The 19,056-nt window shown below is 32.8% G+C and overlaps 1 protein-coding gene across 3 annotated transcripts in view; it reads right to left on the reverse strand.

Moving 5' to 3' along the window:
• LOC126747452 (uncharacterized) overlaps window positions 1–18,826 on the reverse strand; it is a 36,181-nt gene extending 17,355 nt beyond the window's left edge. The window contains exon 1 of one of the 3 annotated variants that reach the window (XM_050456108.1): window positions 18,578–18,826. In XM_050456108.1, coding sequence (XP_050312065.1) covers window positions 18,578–18,595 — 18 coding nt within the window. In that variant the 5' untranslated portion in view covers window positions 18,596–18,826. Of the gene's footprint in view, window positions 1–1,811; window positions 2,090–11,232; window positions 11,453–18,577 lie in introns of those variants that run through there. The other 2 variants (XM_050456107.1, XM_050456109.1) reach the window with 2 other exon arrangements.
• Window positions 18,827–19,056: the final 230 nt, after the last annotated feature.

Here is a 19,056-nt window from a genome sequence, read left to right on the forward strand (position 1 = left end):
AAGAAAATCTGTTGATAGGAAGAGAAAATATTAAATAATTTACAAAAATATGACTTGGGCATATAGGATTTTTACATGTCTGTAGCCAAAAGCAGTTCTAGGATACCAATTTTAATGGTTTATATCTTAAAAGTTGCAGAGCGTTAATTCAAAGCATTTAAAACCAAAATTAAGAAAATCTATCGATAGGAAGAAAAGATATTGAACAATTTACAAAAATATGACTTGGGGATATAGGATTTTTACATGTCTGTAGCCAAAAGCAGTTCTAGGGTACCAATTTTAATGGTTTATGTCCTAAAAGTTGCAGAGCGTTAATTCAAAGCTTTTATTCCAGGCCATAATGCACGTTATGGATGCATTGCTTTCTGATAATTCATTGATGGATTTTCAAGCCTCCAAATGCGACAGTTTTGCCTATTAATAAAGCCATCGAGGTAATCAAAATTTAATCAGCTGGATGCTCAATGATCCAATTGCTCAATTCTCTTCGCTGTTTATGGGTTGCTGGCAGAATGTGAAGTCAGTTAGATTTTGTAGGCATCACTGAAGAGTACTTTTTAAATGTCCAATTTTTTTGCTTGATATGTCTCTGGTCTTTGTAGTGTGATAGAAAGACCAGATACGTCAATTGATCTCGTGAACTACCGTGTTTTTTTGGTCTGAACAACCTCTACGAGCTCGTATCGTGTGTTTCACTTCACTAACCGAACCAGTACTTTCGAATTTTTTGGTTATTTTTCTTCACAGTAGATGAATTAGGAACATTATTTCATCGGAACATTGAATGCATTTTATTATTAATGCAATGGCAATTAAACTTTTACCATTTTGATAACAAGTTTTGACAATCAGGACACGATGTTCTAACGTATAGTAGGGGAGCCGAAGCGGGGATTTTGCGCGTTAGAAAATCATATAGCAAAAAACCTTATACCCTATAATGTACCCCTGCCATATATGGATCCTAACTATAAAGGCGTGCGGTGACAGCAGTCCGTTAGATTAGTAAAACAAATCTATCAAAAATACTCGAGCGCGTCAAATTAAGACAGTAAGTTAAAGTTTTTACCTCCAATTCATGTACCTTTGATGAGATTGAATTAAATTTGACTGCCCTTCAATTAAATTTAATAATTGACTCACGCAAAGTTTTGAAGCTTTACTTTAAAAGATTTAATTAGAAAGAAAATCGGGTTATCACATTCGTCCAATTAATTATTGTTCTATACTCTTTTAATTACTCAAAACAATCGCGCAATTTCAGTTTTGTATCCATGGGCCGCTATTTATCAATGATCAACTTAAATAGAAATAGATTTCCTGGGAAATCCAGTTGAATCTAGTTTCATTCTCTGAATGTAAACCGTAGGAAAATAAAAAGTGTGTTGGCCTCAAAACGTGTATCCACATCAAGAACCAAACATGGACTTTAATATGTTGTTATTGTATTTTTTCCACTTTCGCAGTTTATTATTGATACCTAATTAGTACTTAGTTTAGTTTATCTTCAGCATGTCTGCTATTCTGGTAATTAACTTTCTGATTAAACCGCTTGCAGCACATAGTAAACATCTGTGGAATATTCGACTCTAGACAATAATTGTTGACATGATAAATGATAATTATAAACTAAAATTGTGCCAAAATTTAAGGGTTAGTAGGTCTCCGTGAAAGAAACGTTTTTTACTCAGAAACCCGTGTGCGCATGCGCTTCATATCAAATCATTTCCACCTTCCAAGAAGTTGCTAAGTTTCGAGAGAAATTTTTATAGCATTTAGTAGGAATAAAAGAAATAAATTAAACTTACAGCATCATACTGCATCATGTCGCTCTTCTTCACAAAACCCAACGGTTGAGCAAAATTTAAAAAAAAAAATAAAAACAACTAACACAGCACCAAAAAGCTCTAAACAACCGGCTCAATCCCCAACAACTATAAGACATTCGTAAATAAATAACATTTATAATAAGCCCCGGCTATGATGAGTAAGTCTTTGATAGAACCCGAACTGTTTAGGCTCTCCAGATCCGTACTGGCCGAAAAAGCTGCCAACGTCGAACTTATAACTTTTAGTAAAAATAACGAAGCGAACAATCACGTTTCAATTCGAAATATTGGGCAGATAAGCCAACGCTGCGCGGACTTTATCCATTGGGATGCCCGAGAGATCATCTGTTATGCGGGTGATATGTGCGATAAAGTGGTCTGCTGAAAATGGGGAATTTGTCAAAACTCGTGTTTTTTTTTCTCTGTTTTTCTCTGCTATTTATTTCGGGTCAAAGGTGAGAGGTATATGTATGTCTGAGTGGTTCTTGATTATCGTAGTTGATGCAATAAACGATTCCAATTTGGATTTATTTATAATTAAAAGATCACTTTTCATTTTAATTAGTTTAAAATAAAACCGGTTTTGGGCTATTGGAATGTCAAAGAGTCTAACTAATTAAAATAGTATATTCTACAGTGTGTCCACGTTATGATCAAAACTCACTGCGAGAATATCTATTTTCGTTTTTAAATGTTCTCTCACTTCAACGTTTAGCACAAATTCTAGTTCATTCATTGATTTACGCACGCAACATCTGAGTTGGCAAAACGTGTATACTGTACATTTACGAAGATCCTACTCAAAAAGAAAGGATGCAATGAAAATTAATAATAATATTGGTAAGTATCTTTTTTTACATAAATTCACAAATATAGCTTAGCTTTAGAGATGCTTCGCTTCTGAATCTTGGTCGTTCAAATAAACTAACTAAACTCAAATAAAAAAAAATACCTATAAAATGCATGAAAATTATACTACTAAGGTCCATAGTGATCTTTTAAAATTGTATTAAATTTTGTTGCATTTTCAATTGCTACTACTTGCGCTAGTAAAGACTTATATAGTTTCATGACATGTAAGTAAATGATCTTTGGAACATTGCTGTCCGATGTTGAGGAATTGTATCATCTCTGAAGAACATAAGATTCGAGAATGAATCTTATGTTTATATGAGTAACAAATATTATTATTTATTTTTGAAACCCAATGGAAAATATCCACATTTCTCCATCCTTAACCAGTTCAACTTCCTAAAAGTGTGACAAATATGGCCATACTTACGTAACTCAACTTTAAGACGTAAGCAAGTATTTTGTACCTTCTGAATACGATTTCTTTCAATCAAATGAACCATAAATTAAATCACAGTAGATAATGTTGGACACAGGATTCATAAAACAATTTACATAAATGAAGATTTAAAATATGGCGATTGTTATATAGAATTTTTAAAGTTAATGTCCAAAATCAAACTTAAATTCTTGGCACAATCCACCTTAGGAGGAGTAATGTCATTTAGCACAACTTTAAGAAAATCCTTTTTAGGGCCAAAAATCATGGTATTTGATTGAACAGGGTTAAGCTTAAGATAGTGCTCTAAGGCCAATTGTTTAAGTAAATTTTTATCTTGATTAATTAATACGGAAAGCACGATGGTCAAAATGAAAATAAATGTGAGTGTCATGTAAAATAGCCTGTAGTTGACGGTACTTTAAAGCCTTACGTAAATCAAAAGTGTAAATAGTATAAAGTAGTGGATTAAGCATAGACCTCTGGGAATTCCAGATAATACATGCTCTTTATCAGAGAAAGAGTTAAAAGTAAAAAATATTCTTTAAGATGTCTTTTTAAAATAACAGTTTATAAGTAATATTGATTGATCAAAAAAATCATATCGTGTCAAAAGTTTTCGAGAATATCCAAGTGTGAGTGCTGTTAAATTAAGAGCAATGCAACAAACCGATGAAATTCACATAATCTTATTAACATTACAATATGGGCCAATTGTTTGATTAAGCACACAATTTATTGTATGAGTGGACTGTATTTATTTTAGTAAAGTTATATTTCAACAAACACAAATTCAAAAACGTTTAAAAATACTAATATCTCTCAAATTAAATAATATCGCGTTATTTTCTCCCGCTTTGTCACCGAACTAGCCAATCACAACGTCCGAATGCTTACTCCAGGCTGCATTTGGTGCCGGGGCCAAATTCTCTGAACTGAAGAAAAATACTTCTATTCTCAGTAAAGTGTTTGATGAGTTCCGCCTGTTTAAAAATAATCTTTTAAATTAAAAATTATATTCTTTGTTGTGGAATTTTCCACAACACAATACTTAATCAGCTGGTTGTATACCTTGCGTAAAGGTTTACCCATAAAGGAAAGGATTCAAAGGAAAATTCCTTTATTGTTTGGAATAAACTCCTACTCTAGTGCCTTGCTTAAAAGAAAATTACTCTTTTTTTAATTTACTAAAGAAACATTTTGGAGTAGACTGTGCTACCAATCCAGAATTGGAATTTTACAAAAATCTTTAAAACGCAGTCCATAATTACCAATAGAGAGGCGCTGAAGAAAACCAACAAAATGAGAAATATGTAATCCTTGAAGAATATGAACGACCCAGGATCTAACATGTTTAAGGACTTTCGGATATTATTGGAGACTTTTTTGCATTTTTTTTAAATAAACTTTATTTATCACAAAAAAATAGTTTTTATATTATTATACTTTAATTTTAGTACAAAATTTGGTATTTGCAAAAAATAAATACGAAACTGTGCATTTTAAAACATTATTTGCTTTTTTCTTATTTATAAATACGTCACGATTTAAAAAGTAAACACATATCGATAGAACTTAAAAACCAAACATTTTCCCATCTACATAACATTAAAAATTCATTTTTGGCAGATATTTGTGTTTCCTGAATAATTGCTTTACTTGTAAATATTGAGTTTTGTATTTAGTACACTCAATTATCAATGTTTCCTATAATGAAAACTTTATAGTTATATTTTGGCCGGATTATTAATACAGGGTGTTTAAAAAACAAGAATATATATATATAAGGATACGTATTCCAATTTATAGTTTTTGAAATATTTGCCATTTAATTTTTTATTATAGTCAAAATGCCATATACTTCAAGTGATACAAGTATCGCACTACATGTCATTTGCATATTGTGGATAATAAATCATTCGAGGGCGATTAAGTTACACCCACAAAAAATATTAAAATTTATTTATTATTTACGAAGAATGTGACAAAGTGATTTCAAGGACATGTGTTATATTTGCGACCCTTTTTGCGGAAAAGAGAACAGCCAACATCACCAAGTAACAGTCAATGTGCAGAAAAATTACCAAAAAAATCAGCTAGTCATTACAAAAGGAAATATTCAAATAAAATGAAGAGTGATAAAAATATCACTATCCATCAAACATGAATAAATATCTAAACTGATGCTACTTCTAGACATTTCTTGCATCTACATACGTAGTATTTTGTCATGGGCCGCTCTCCTTACTGACTGAGAATTAAGTTATTCAAATGCAGTTCTAATTCTCTGCATGCAGATAAAAAATTTAATACTACCAGATCTGGAAAACTGGGTGGCTAAAGATGTGATCCATTGTTGACTGTCCATTAATTGTAAAACATATTTTGCAGCTGATTATTGACTAAATGGGTATGGGTGAATGAGCGTTTTATAATCAGCTATTGGCAAATTTTTTAGGCAGTTAATTTCGAAATGAAGCTAATTTAAGATTTACTAAACGACGTGTTTTATAATTAAAAGAATCCATTCCTGTCTTCACTTACCATTTAAATTATATTCATAAAGTATAAGGCTACGACGCTGTCATTTCTTATGACTAATAAACATTAAATTGTCATGACTTGAAAATGTAGTTATCTTAATGGATCCTGTTTTGTGTTGCTCTAATAATTAGAATTTCGTCACAGACCACTCGACTAAAGTAAATTTTCTTTAGCTCCATTCATATGTATATTTATGCACAATTTCCGTACGTAATTACTTCTTAGTTGATGGTCCTGGAGCACCTCTAATAGAATCTGTATAACTTCCTGCCATAATTTCTTATTATTCACTCGAAAATTCACAAAATATAAAGTTTGAAATAAATTTATAATTTTATTCACTTTAAACGTAGAATAATTGATACATTGAACAACAAAAATTAATTTATAAAATTGTTCAAGAACGAGATTACAAAATAATCAAGAAACCACCGTTTGCATAACGCTAGCAAACACAAAAAACAAACAAGACAAAAATCCTTCATGTTTTATAAAAATGTCACCGATAAAAATTAAAAACACAAATTAAGCAAAATTGCTCCCTTGGGGGGCACCACTTAAAGCAATATAGGGAGATGATCTGAACCAATCAAACTCCTCAAATTACAGTCTATCTAATAAGTAGGAGATGAAAAACTCAACCAGATATATTTTAAAGCCCATAATATACCGTTTTTGAAAGAATTTTATGATCTAACCTATCACAAGTCTTAACAAATTCTATATAAATTACATTAAGTTAATATTTAAAATTTTTAGCCTCATATGCGTTTTACAGAAATGTTAAATTAGCTATTGTTGATCTACCTTGAACAACCCCATGTTGATTAGGTAAAATAAGATGTTTCATTTGCTGAAACAGTTTGCTATTAATGTCGGTCTCAAAGGCCTTAGAAAAGTTGGGCGAAATGGAGATTGGGTTTTCCACCATATTTCTTTTAACTTTCTACCTTAATTACCCTCGGGATAGTCTGTATTCTCTCCCTTTAAATCCCCAGGACCTGACGGCATATATCCAGCACTTTTTCAGTGGTGCCTAAAACGATTGTTGCAGCACCTGGTGGAGATGTTCAAAGCGTTTTTAATGGTAAGATACACTTTAGGCGTGGAGTGAAGTCAGGGTTGTGTTTCTTCTAAAACCAAAGGGGCTGGACTATACAACTCCCAAAGCCTATCGCCCTTTTACTTGAAATCCATGCAAAGAGTGTGCGAAAAAATATATAGGGATAAAATCTTGGTATCTAACCGGCTTCATCCTAACCAACACGAATACACTCTAAGGAAATCAACAGATTCAGCTGGAAAGGTCGATAGGCTACAGTCTATCCTAGGTATTTTTTTTTAGTGGTATCGAAGGTGCGTTTGATAAAACAACCTTCTGTAAAATAAGCCAGGCGCTAAAAACGAAAAACACTTCAGACTCGTTGTTCAAGTGGATTTTCAACGTGCTTTCTAAGAGAATTAAGCACATAAGTGTGCAGGACCAGGGAGGACGTGCGCAGGGAGAGGTGCTATCACCTCTTCTGTGGAACATGGATTTGGACAATCTCATCGTTCCTCTGAATAAGGATCACCACCACAAAATAGCTTTCGCTGATGACTTACTCACTCTGCAAGGTAAATTTGAATAATCGCTTAGCGAACGAATGCAGGCAGCTCTTGAAATTATAGAGAAATGGTGTGCAGAATATCCCTTATCCATTAATTGCTAGTGTTTTTTACCAGAAAGGGGAAAATAATATCCCTTCTAGCACCCAAACTATCACCTCAGTAAGTTATATGCATCGGAAGTAAAGTATCTAGGTCTTCACTAGTATCTAGTTCAAACTAAATTGGAAGAGAGTACAGAATGTATATATCTCTTACGAACAGTTTAGGCACATAACTGGCAAGACCTGAAGCGCTATTTTCTGGAGCCACAAAGTGAATCAGGTCAAATATGGTCGAAAATTAGACCATATTCAAAGAATGGCTCTCAATACAGCATGAGTGACATGTTCATCTTGTGAGGATAGGTCTGCAAAGAGCTTACATGTTAAAAAACATTACCACGAAGTGATTTTGACTGCTTAGAAGTAAAAGGAATTGACTTTAACTGCCTGGAATTAATGTAAAATTACTTCCAGACAGTTTAAAAACGAAGGAGCTAGAAGTGTCTGCAACTTCCTGGAGAAAATTGGAAATAACCTCAATTTCAAAGAAGAACACAACTATCTGAAAATTAAAGGAAACGATCTCAATTACTTGGACGAAATGAAAAATTCCAGGCAGGTAAAGGTTGACTTTTTAACTGCCTGAATGTTCAATAAACTAACTTAAACTGTCTGAAAAAAAATGGAAACTTCAAACCTGAAATGCTTTAAAGAATTAAGAAATGAAAGGCAATGAGCTTAAATGCCTGAAAGAAACGAAAAACTACTAAGAGGATTTAAACGCAGTTAGGAGGTGCCACAATCAACAAACAAAGTTCGTATTGTGTGTTTCAGATCACTAAACCTAACCAGTACTTTCGATTTTTTTTATTGTCCTTTTGACTGTTTATGAATTAGGAACAGTATTTCGATTCGACCAAACATTGGACACACTTTACGACTAGTGGCAATTAAACTTCACCATTTTGATAATAATTTTTGACAATCAGAACGCATGATTCTACCTAGTAATGCCTCATGTTTACTAAGCCCTATCTGTCACGTTATAATCATGTCACGTCAAACATGGCGCGCAATTTAAATCTTGCGTTTTTATTGAAACATCCTTTAAAACTTTACTTGAAAAAACAAATATAAATTCTGCTTATTTACAACAGCAATTATCATGAACAAAAATAGTCTTCTTTTTTACAATACACTCACAGTTAGTTTAGTAACGCCTTAAAAACTGATTAATTAAATTGAACACCTATAGCGTACTAAAAAAAATCATAATGCGGAAATGTAGACCTGAAATAGGTTTAACGTCTAAAAACATTATGTGAATTATTCTATTTTATAAGATATTAACATGAAATATAACAAAAACCGAAAATGGATATTTTTGTCCATGCATTGAAAATTTGCCCCCTTATTTTTTAACTGTATCACTTATTTTAGTTTTTCTCCAAAATGCACGAATTTAAAATTGTGTCCTTGTTGGCTAATAAGTTATATCAAGAAAATATCTCAGGAAAATTGGGTATACAATACCACAGTAATAATTGAACTGGTCCAGTATAAAAATATTGTAACGATATTTAAAACAGGAATGATTCGGAATGACACAAGTACCACGTCTCGAAGGTTAGGAAAAATCTTCCGGAACAGCGTTCTGCCTATTATATAAAGAGCCGCATCGCCAATGGCAGCCAGTGAAGTGGAGTTCGGAATATTGGCGCGAGATTTAAATAAATACAATAAAAATAAATACCTCTAGCAGTCGTGAGTGATAGTCTTTTCGTAGTGAAGTGTGTAAATCAATTAGTTTACTATTTTCGATTGCTTTAATTCACTCTTAAGGAACGGGAAATATACACATTTTAAATTTGATGAATCCTTCAAATTATCTATAATTTTTGCAAAAAAAGGGTTGTTTCATTTCATATCGCAAACCATTAATTTAAGAGCAAATTACCGAACAAAAATTTGCCAACTTGCCTTAAAAGCATTCATACTTATTATATTTATTAAAATCAATTTTTGATTTGATTCCATGTTTTGTTTTGTGGTCAAAACCACTTTGAGGCATGAATCTGTAAAATTGTTTTAGCTTATGCATTAGCGACAAAGTAGAGGAAATTTTTTCTGCACCTCTTGATGTTTAACTTCGAATTTTAAGCAAGAAATTAAAATGGATAATCTCATTTTTTCTAATAATTCGTATATAGTAAGAATGCATTAAATAATGTTCCTATATGAGGCATTCTACATTTTCCAATGTACTATTTTAAATGCAATTGCAGTCAAGATTTCAGTCTTGCACATTTCAAATATTAGTAAAAATAAAGACCAAACTTGTTGTTCGTGAGGTACAAAATCGCCAATAATAAAACTAAAATTTTTCAATTGCGACCAAACTAAAATGTTTGCTGCCAACTGAGTATATGGCGGAGCAACATTAGAACTAGACACAAAGAAAAAGTGAATGAGGTTGTACTTGATATGAGTCTTAACAAGACAAAAAACCTTCAAGTTTTCGACAAACAGTAAATGTCACTGATTGAAATATCATTGATAAAAATTAAAAACAAAAATTGAGCAAGATTGCTCCCTTGGGGCGGCACCACTTGAAGCAATGTAGGTAGATCACCTGAACCCATTAAACTCCTTAAATTATAGTCTATCGAATAAGTAGAAAATGAAAAACTCAACCAGACATTTTTTAAAGCCCATAATATAACGTTTTTTTGAAAGAATTCCATGGTCTAACCTATCACAAGTCTTAACAAATTCTATATAAATTACATTAAGTTGATATTTAAAATTTTTAACCTCATATGCGTTTTACAGAAATGTTAAATTAGCGATTGTTGGTCTACTTTGAAAAACCCCATGTTGATTAGGTAAAATAAGATGTTTAATTTGGTAAAACAGGTTGCTATTAATGCCGATCTCAAAGGCCTTAGAAAAGTTGGACAAAATAGAGATTGGTTTTTCCACCATATTTTTTTCTCCTGACTTAAGGACAGAGCAGTAACATTTTTATTTAAAAAAATGATCACATGCTTTACTTGTATTTTACTATAAATTGTAGTGGTATATCAATTATCGTTTTATTTCAAATATTTCTTTAGCCTTCTTTAATTTTTTAAAACCTCTTGAAAAGGTTTAATTTTATTGTTTAAGTGTACTAGGCATATTTTAATATTAAAAAAATTACTTACTTTCTAACTATAAAGTTGTATATATGGTGAACAGTATTCTTGACTAGTTAGTTTCTGCGGCATTTGTCTAACATTTTATTGGTTTTGTAGTATTTTAAAACACTTTTTCCCAATAAGAATGGGGTTTAAGGCCTTTTTAGGTCAAAGTCGAGTGAGTAGAATTACTTGGATTCATAATAAGAGACTTTATTAATTAAAATTTTATTTAATTCTGTATTTAGTACAGTCGATCACAATTTTTTTGGAATCCTAAGTAATAATTTAAACAATAGAAAAGAAAAGGAAAACGATTTTAAACAACTAAGAATTTTTATTACGAACTTTTTTTAAATTATAATATTTCCAAGATAATAAAGTTATTTTTTTAAAGCCATTGAAATAATCCATTTGTTTAAACAATTTTTTTAAGAGTTGATAATTGCAGCTACGGTGCAAAATAGTCGATTTCTTCAAGCAATTTGCACGGACTGTAAGTTTGAGGGGATGCACTTTAGGACACACGTTTATAGAAAAAAATTATTATTTTGACTGCAACAATACGCCCTTAAAATATTTGTGCTGAATTTTGTAACATCCGAAATGAGTATTAGCTATTCAGGAAGGTGCCGAAAATACGCGCAATAATTCAGCACATCCAAGAAGATGCTAAATTTCGAGAGAAATCTTTATAGCGTTTAATAGGAATAAAAGAAATAAATAAAACTTACAGCATCAAACTGCATCATGTCGCTCTCCTTCACAAAACCCAACGGTTGAGCAAAATTTAAAAAAAAATTAAAAACAACTAACACAGCACCAAAAAGCTCTAAACAACCGGCTTAATCCCCAAAAACTATAAGAAATTCGTAAATAAATAACATTTATAATAAGCCCCGGCTATGATGAGTAAGTCTTTGATAGAACCCGAACTGTTTAGGCTCTCCAGATCCGTACTGGCCGAAAAAGCTGCCAACGTCGAACTTTATAACGTTTAGTAAAAATAACGAACCGAACAATCACGTTTTAATTTGAAATATTGGGCAGATAAGCCAACGCTGCGCGAACTTTATCCATTGGGATGCCCGAGAGATCATCTGTTATGCGGGTGATATGTGCAATAAAGTGGTCTGCTGAAAATCGGGAATTTGTCAAAACTCGTGTTTTTTTTTCTCTGTTTTTCTCTGCTATTTATTCCGGGTCAAAGGTGAGAGGTATAAGTATGTCTGAGTGGTTCTTGATTATCGTAGTTGATGCAATAAACGATTCCAATTTGGATTTATTTATAATTAAAAGATCACTTTTCATTTTAATTAGTTTAAAATAAAACCGGTTTTGGGCTATCGGAATGTCAAAGAGTCTAACTAATTAAAATAGTATAATCTACAGTGTGTCCACGTTATGATCAAAAGTCAGTGCGAGAATATCTATTTTCGTTTCAAAATGTTCTTTCACTTCAACGTTTAGCACAAATTCTAGTTCATTCATTGATTTACGCACGCAACATCTGAGTTGGAATGGAAAATTAATAATAATATTGGTACGTAAATTCACAAATATAGCCTAGCTTTAGAGATGCTTCGCTTCTGAATCTTGGTCGTTCAAATAAACCAACTAAACCTAAACTCAAATAAAAAAAATTACCTATAAAATGCATGAAAATTATACTACTAAGGTCCATATTCATCTTTTAAAACTGTATTAAATTTTGGTGCATTATCAATCGCAACTATTTGGGCTAGTAAAGACATATAGTTTCATGATATTACAAGTAAATGATCTTGCTGTCACATTGCTGTCCGATGTTGAGGAATTGTATCATGTCTGAAGAACGTAAAACTCAAGAATGAATGTTTACACGAGTAACAAATTTATTTTTACAACCCAATGGAAAGACGAGGTTTCGTAAAACTTTGAATGGAAAATTCCCCAAATGAAAATATCCACGTTTCGCTATCCTTAACCAATTCAACTTCCTAAAAGTGTAAGAAATATATAGTCATGTAAAATGCATTTTTTTAAAGAAATCTTATGATCACACTTAGTGAATATTATAGCGGTTTTCTAGCAGGATCTCTCGTAGAAATGACAATCTACGGTTTTCTCTAGAGAAAGAGGACTATAACAGCACACCAAAATTTGAACACCTGAAAACCTGAAGATCACCTCTAACATACTGCGCCATTCCTTCAGTCCAAGTTATCGAATCATTATCAATTCAAATAATTTGAATAAGCAAGCGATTCAAACTCACTCCTACTTCTCTACAAGAAGCAAGGGGGAGTTTTGCATAAAACTAGCAATCATTGATGAGGAGAATTTCTACGGAAAATATACGGTCGATAGGAGACTCTCCTTAAATCAGCGATAATGACGAAGCTGGATAAGACCATAAAAGCCAACCCAACCCTAAAAGCAACATCCTCGAGGCTGAGCTCTGGGTTCACCTCATTGAGGATCAAGTTTAAAACAGACGCTTCCCAAGAAAAGGAGCATTGATCATTGAGCATATCATTGCGCAGCTGATTCACTTTCGGACACTCTCTTTGAGACATCATTAAATGAGTCTATTTCCACAAACAGGACCCATAAATATCTCGCCTTTGCTAAACAAGGAGATACAAAAACAATACAACTTCGACCACCACAACACCATGACAAAGAAAGCTGTGCTTCAGGTAAACATTATTCATTGTAATCCGCATCACAGCCGAAGGACTTCAGCAAAATCATTCAATTGCCTTGATGTCATGCAGAATGCAATAATACTTATTGAGAAACACTGGGTGAAATAAAATAAGATCTTGGGATTTAGTTCATTTAACTGGTCAAATTTTTAACTTCACCAGTAATAACCAACCCAGGCCATCTACGTGCCTAGGCTATACACAGTCCAACCTCTCTCGCTTAGTACATCAGAACTTAAAGTAGCTTAAGAACCATTGTCTTGGCATCTATCTACCTACCAGTGGACCTGCAATACTGTAACTTTACCAATCTTCATTAACTCTCGTAGTCAAACTATAATAGATATAACTGTAATATGATAACTTGAAAACTGTATCGAGACCTTAGAAAAAGAGCAAATCTCTTTACTGTGATTGTCTGGGTATAGGGCGTTACGGACAGTAGTATTTAAAACACCCAATGATTAGCAGGTATTGCAACCTTATGTTCAAATCTCCATCATAAAGTCATGCCCATTGAAGCGAATCCAGAACTCTGGAAAAACCTCGGTTTGGTGATACCAAGAACTGGAAAACTTAGCATTATCTCCATGGTCAAAATCCTAGCCAATGTAGTAATTTCTGCAAAGGGGGGTTCAATGGCTAAATAAAAGCTGATTCCTTTAGGCTTTGCTAGACTTAAAGCCTTTCAATGCGGTTTTGTAAACCTTCTAACCTCTCGTGTTCTTCAGTTTATTGCCAATTTCATTTTTCTCTCTAAAAAAGTCATAAAAGTGTGTATGCAATAGAAAGTCCATTGTTTTCTCTCTATTTCTGTGTAGTTACTTCCTATATTATTAGAACCTAACTGAGCACGAGTTGCTTAATCAAAATCTGAGCGAATCAGTTATAATAATAGCCATTTTTGTCGGTTTCTGCTATATTTGTTCAATGATTAAATAAAGCCACGTTTCTCTTCGTTTTGCCGACCTTCATTTTGAAACCTTTCAATGCTTCTGCGCACTCTTTCCATCTCTCTGGGATGTTCAATTCGTTGCCTACCAAACTTTCCTTCTGGACAGAGTCAAAGAGTCTGTTCAACAGGAGTTCTAGACTGGTCTCTAGGACTGTAGTAACTTATTATTTACTTCATCAAAATCCCAGCTATTTTGGTCCTTTCTACTCAGCTTGCTCAATGCATGAATAGCAGCTTTGCCATCGCACGCTTTTTTTCTTCTGAATTATTCAGTTAGTTGGCTACTTTATTTTCCTTTCTGACAAAGGTAAGAAAGTATGGTTCTCATAAGAGTTTCAGAATGTACTTTCTGTATCATCTCTCACTACATTACTAGAACTTGGTAACTAAGTACTATTTGCTTTGTCAAAATTCTGACGATCCTGGTTGTTTCTTGTAAGTTTGCTCATTGCTTACATAGATGCTCTACTTTGTTTCTTTTGGAATTCCGGATTCTGCAGTTCGTTGCCCATTTCATTTTCCACCCTCACAAACTGCTGAAAGTTTGTATATAACCATCGGTCGAACATGGTTTTGAACAATTTCATCGTCCACCACCCAATAGCCTATGCAAATGATATTCCGCCAACGGGTAAATTTGAACAATCGCTCCCTAATTCTTGCACCCAAACTATCAGTCATTACAAAGAGGGTACAGAAAGTATATATTCTTTATGAGCAGTGTAGGCACAGAATTAGTAAGACATATAGTCTACACAGCTATTACAAGAACCATGTTCACATATGACACTATTTTTTGGGGCCACAAAGTGGATCAGCTCGATAACTGGACCAAGTTCAAAGAATGGAATGCTTTAACCAGAACCACACCAACCAGGGCTTTGAAATTTACGCAGTGTCTGACGCCCCTGGACTTAAAAGGTGTTTCAATAAGAGTGAAAGGTTTCAGTGTTCAATAAATATGGTTCTCTGTAGCAAAGTCTTGAAACATTTATTGATTTAGAAAATATACATTTTGGGAATTATTTTGTAAATGTCCGCCATGGTTTTTCTGATATAAACGTACCTCTTTCTTGAAATTTTCGATCAGGTTATGGTATACATATGCTGGTATGTCATTATTACAGCGTTTAATTTAGGCTTTCAATACTTTGATGATTGTAGGCTTATTGGCATAAACCTGTGAGTTCCGATTATCCTACAGCCAGAAGTCTAAAGGCATTAAATACCAAAGAGCGAAGCCAGTTCTGGTCACCAAATCAGAAAATGGCACGACCAGGAACAAACTTGTGCAAGATCGTTAATGTTTCACGGGTCGTATGACATGTGGCATCGTCCTGGTGAAACCACATGTCGCCAGACTTCCAAATAAGGCAAAAGAAACTATCTTATCATAGTATGATAACGTTCGCAATTCAGCGTTACTGCATTATTTCCTTCGTTTTTGAACACACCATACGTTGTGAATGCATTGCTTTCTGATGTATCATTCGTGGATTTTCTAAGCCCCAAATGTGATAGTTTTGCCTATTAATGAAGCCATTTCATTTGCAAAATTAGCAGGTTGTTCAAGGATCCAGTTGGTGACTTCTCTTCGCTGCTCATAGGCTGCTGGTAGCAGTTATCGAGTCAGTTGGATTTCGAAGGTTTGCCTCCATAAATTTTGAGTGAGAATTGGCTAAAGAGTGCCTGTTGAAATGTCCAGTTCTTGTGCTCGATGACGAATTGACATCTCTAGCCTTTCTGTCACACTCTGACAGAAATATTGAACGCACCTTACGAATAGTGGCATTCATCTTCATCACATTCACCATTTTGATAATAATTTTTGACAATCAGGACGCATTGTTCTACAGAGTAATGCTACATGTTTTCTAACTCCCATTTGTCAACTTTCCATCTGTCAAATATGGTGCGCAATTCAAATCTTGCATTCTTATTGAAATCCGTTTATAACTTTATTTGGAAAAATAAATATTAATTCTGTTTATTTATAACAGCAATTATCATGAACAAAAAACAGTATTCTTTTTTCCATATATAACCACAGTTAGCTTAGTAACGACTTAAGAACTGATTAATTAAATTGAACACATATGGCGTACTAAAAAATCATAAGACGTAAATGTAAAACAAAAACGGAACAGGAGATTTTTTTTTTGATTTTTAATGTTCTCTTTTAATTTATTAATGGTTATTTTTTAACTTATTTTTTAATTAATGTTATTTTTTTTTCTTCAAAATGCACGGATTTAAAATTTAGCTCCTGTTTAGTCCTTGTTGGCTGATAAATTCTTAATATCTCAAGATAATTGGATATAGAATACAAAAGTAATAAAAATTATAATAGATATAGATATATTAATATAAAAAAATAAACTTGCCTTCTTTTTTTTTTATGCAAGGCAATTATTTTCTAATTTTTTGTAAATTATTCTACGTATTTCTCCGCTAAATAACTCAGTGGAATATATATATTTTTTTAATCGTTTTTTTCGACGTTGTAGGCCTTATTTTTAGTGATTGAACTGGTACAGTATAAAAATATTGTAACGATATTTAAAATAGCAAGAAACCAGCTGATTCTCTATCCGGAACAGCATTCTGCCGAGTATATAAGGAGCCGCATCGCCAATGGCAGTCAGTTGTCAGTTCAGTGAAGTAAAGTTCGGAATATTGGCGCGAGATTTAAATAAATATCTTTAGCAGTCGTGAGTGATAGTCTTTTCGTAGCGAAGTGTGTAAATAAATTAGTTTCCTATTTTCGATTGCTTTAATTCACACTTAAGGAACGGGAAATATACACGTTTTAAATTGGATGAATCCTTCAAAGTATCTATAATTTTTGCAAATTTTCGAATTTTAAGCACGAAATTAAAATGGATAATTCCATTTTTTTTAATAATTCGTATATAGTAAGAATGCATTAAATAATGTTCCTATATGAGGCATTCTACATTTTCCAATGTACTATTTTAAATGCAATTGCAGTCAAGATTTCAGTCTTGCACATTTCAAATATTAGTAAAAATAAAGACCAAACTTCTTGTTCGTGAGATACAAAATCGCCAATAATAAAACTAAAATTTTTCAATTGCGACCAAACTAAAATGTTTGCTGCCAACTGAGTATATGGCGGAGCAACATTAGAACTAGACACAAAGAAAAAGTGAATGAGGTTGTTACTTGATATGAGTCTTAAGACAAAAAACCTTCAAGTTTTCGACAAACAGTAAATGTCACTGATTGAAATATCATTGATAAAAATTAAAAACAAAAATTGAGCAAGATTGCTCCCTTGGGGCGGCACCACTTGAAGCAATGTAGGTAGATCACCTGAACCCATTAAACTCCTTAAATTATAGTCTATCTAATAAGTAGAAAATGAAAAACTCAACCAGACATTTTTTAAAGCCCATAATATAACGTTTTTTTGAAAGAATTCCATGGTCTAACCTATCACAAGTCTTAACAAATTCTATATAAATTACATTAAGTTGATATTTAAAATTTTTAACCTCATATGCGTTTTACAGAAATGTTAAATTAGCGATTGTTGATCTACCTTGAACAACCCCATGTTGATTAGGTAAAATAAGATGTTTAATTTGGTGAAACAGTTTGCTATTAATGCCGATCTCAAAGGCCTTAGAAAAGTTGGACAAAATAGAGATTGGTTTTTCCACCATATTTCTTTCTCCTGACTTAAGGACAGGGCAGTAACATTTTTATTTAAAAAAATTATCACATGCTTTAATTGTATTTTACTATAAATTGTAGTAGTATATCAATTATCGTTTTTTATTTCAAATATTTCTTTAGCCTTCTTTAATTTTTTAAAACCTCTTGAAAAGGTTTAATTTTATTGTTTAAGTGTACTAGGCATATTTTAATGTTAAAAAAAATTACTTACTTTCTAACTATAAAGTTGTATATATGGTGAACAGTATTCTTGACTAGTTAGTTTCTGCGGCATTTGTCTAACATTTTATTGGTTTTGTAGTATTTTAAAACACTTTTTCCCAATAAGAATGGGGTTTAAGGCCTTTTTAGGTCAAAGTCGAGTGAGTAGAATTACTTGGATTCATAATAAGAGACTTTATTAATTAAAATGTTATTTAATTCTGTATTTAGTACAGTCGATCACAATTTTTTTGGAATCCTAAGTAATAATTTAAACAATAGAAAAGAAAAAGAAAACGATGCACTTTAAGACATACGTTTATATGAAAAGTCTTATTTTGACTGCAACAATACGACCTTAAAATATTTGTATTGAATTTTGTAACATCCGAAATGAGTATTGGTGCGAAGATATATGAGTGAAGGTGCCGAAAATACGCGCAATAATTCAGCACCTTCCAAGAAGTTGCTAAATTTCGAGAGAAATATTTATAGCGTTTAATAGGAATAAAAGAAATAAATAAAACTTACAGCATCAAACTGCATCATGTCGCTCTCCTTCACCCAAGGGTTGAGCAAAATTTAAAAAAAAAATTAAAAACAACTAACACAGCACCAAAAAGCTCTAAACAACCGGCTTAATCCCCAACAACTATAAGACATTCGTAAATAAATAACATTTATAATAAGCCCCGGCTATGATGAGTAAGTCTTTGATAGAACCCGAACTGTTTAGGCTCTCCAGACCCGTACTGGCCGAAAAAGCTGCCAACGTCGAACTTATAACTTTTAGTAAAAATCGTAGCGAACAATCACGTTTACGAAATATTGGGCAGATAAGCCAACGCTGCGCGGACTTTATCCATTGGGATGCCCGAGAGATCATCTGTTATGCGGGTGATATGTGCGATAAAGTGGTCTGCTGAAAATGGGGAATTTGTCAAAACTCGTGTTTTTTTTTCTCTGTTTTTCTCTGCTATTTATTCCGGGTCAAAGGTGAGAGGTATATG

Source organism: Anthonomus grandis, chromosome 19 (genome assembly GCF_022605725.1).
Source record: "Anthonomus grandis grandis chromosome 19, icAntGran1.3, whole genome shotgun sequence".
Taxonomy (NCBI): Eukaryota; Metazoa; Arthropoda; class Insecta; order Coleoptera; family Curculionidae; genus Anthonomus; species Anthonomus grandis.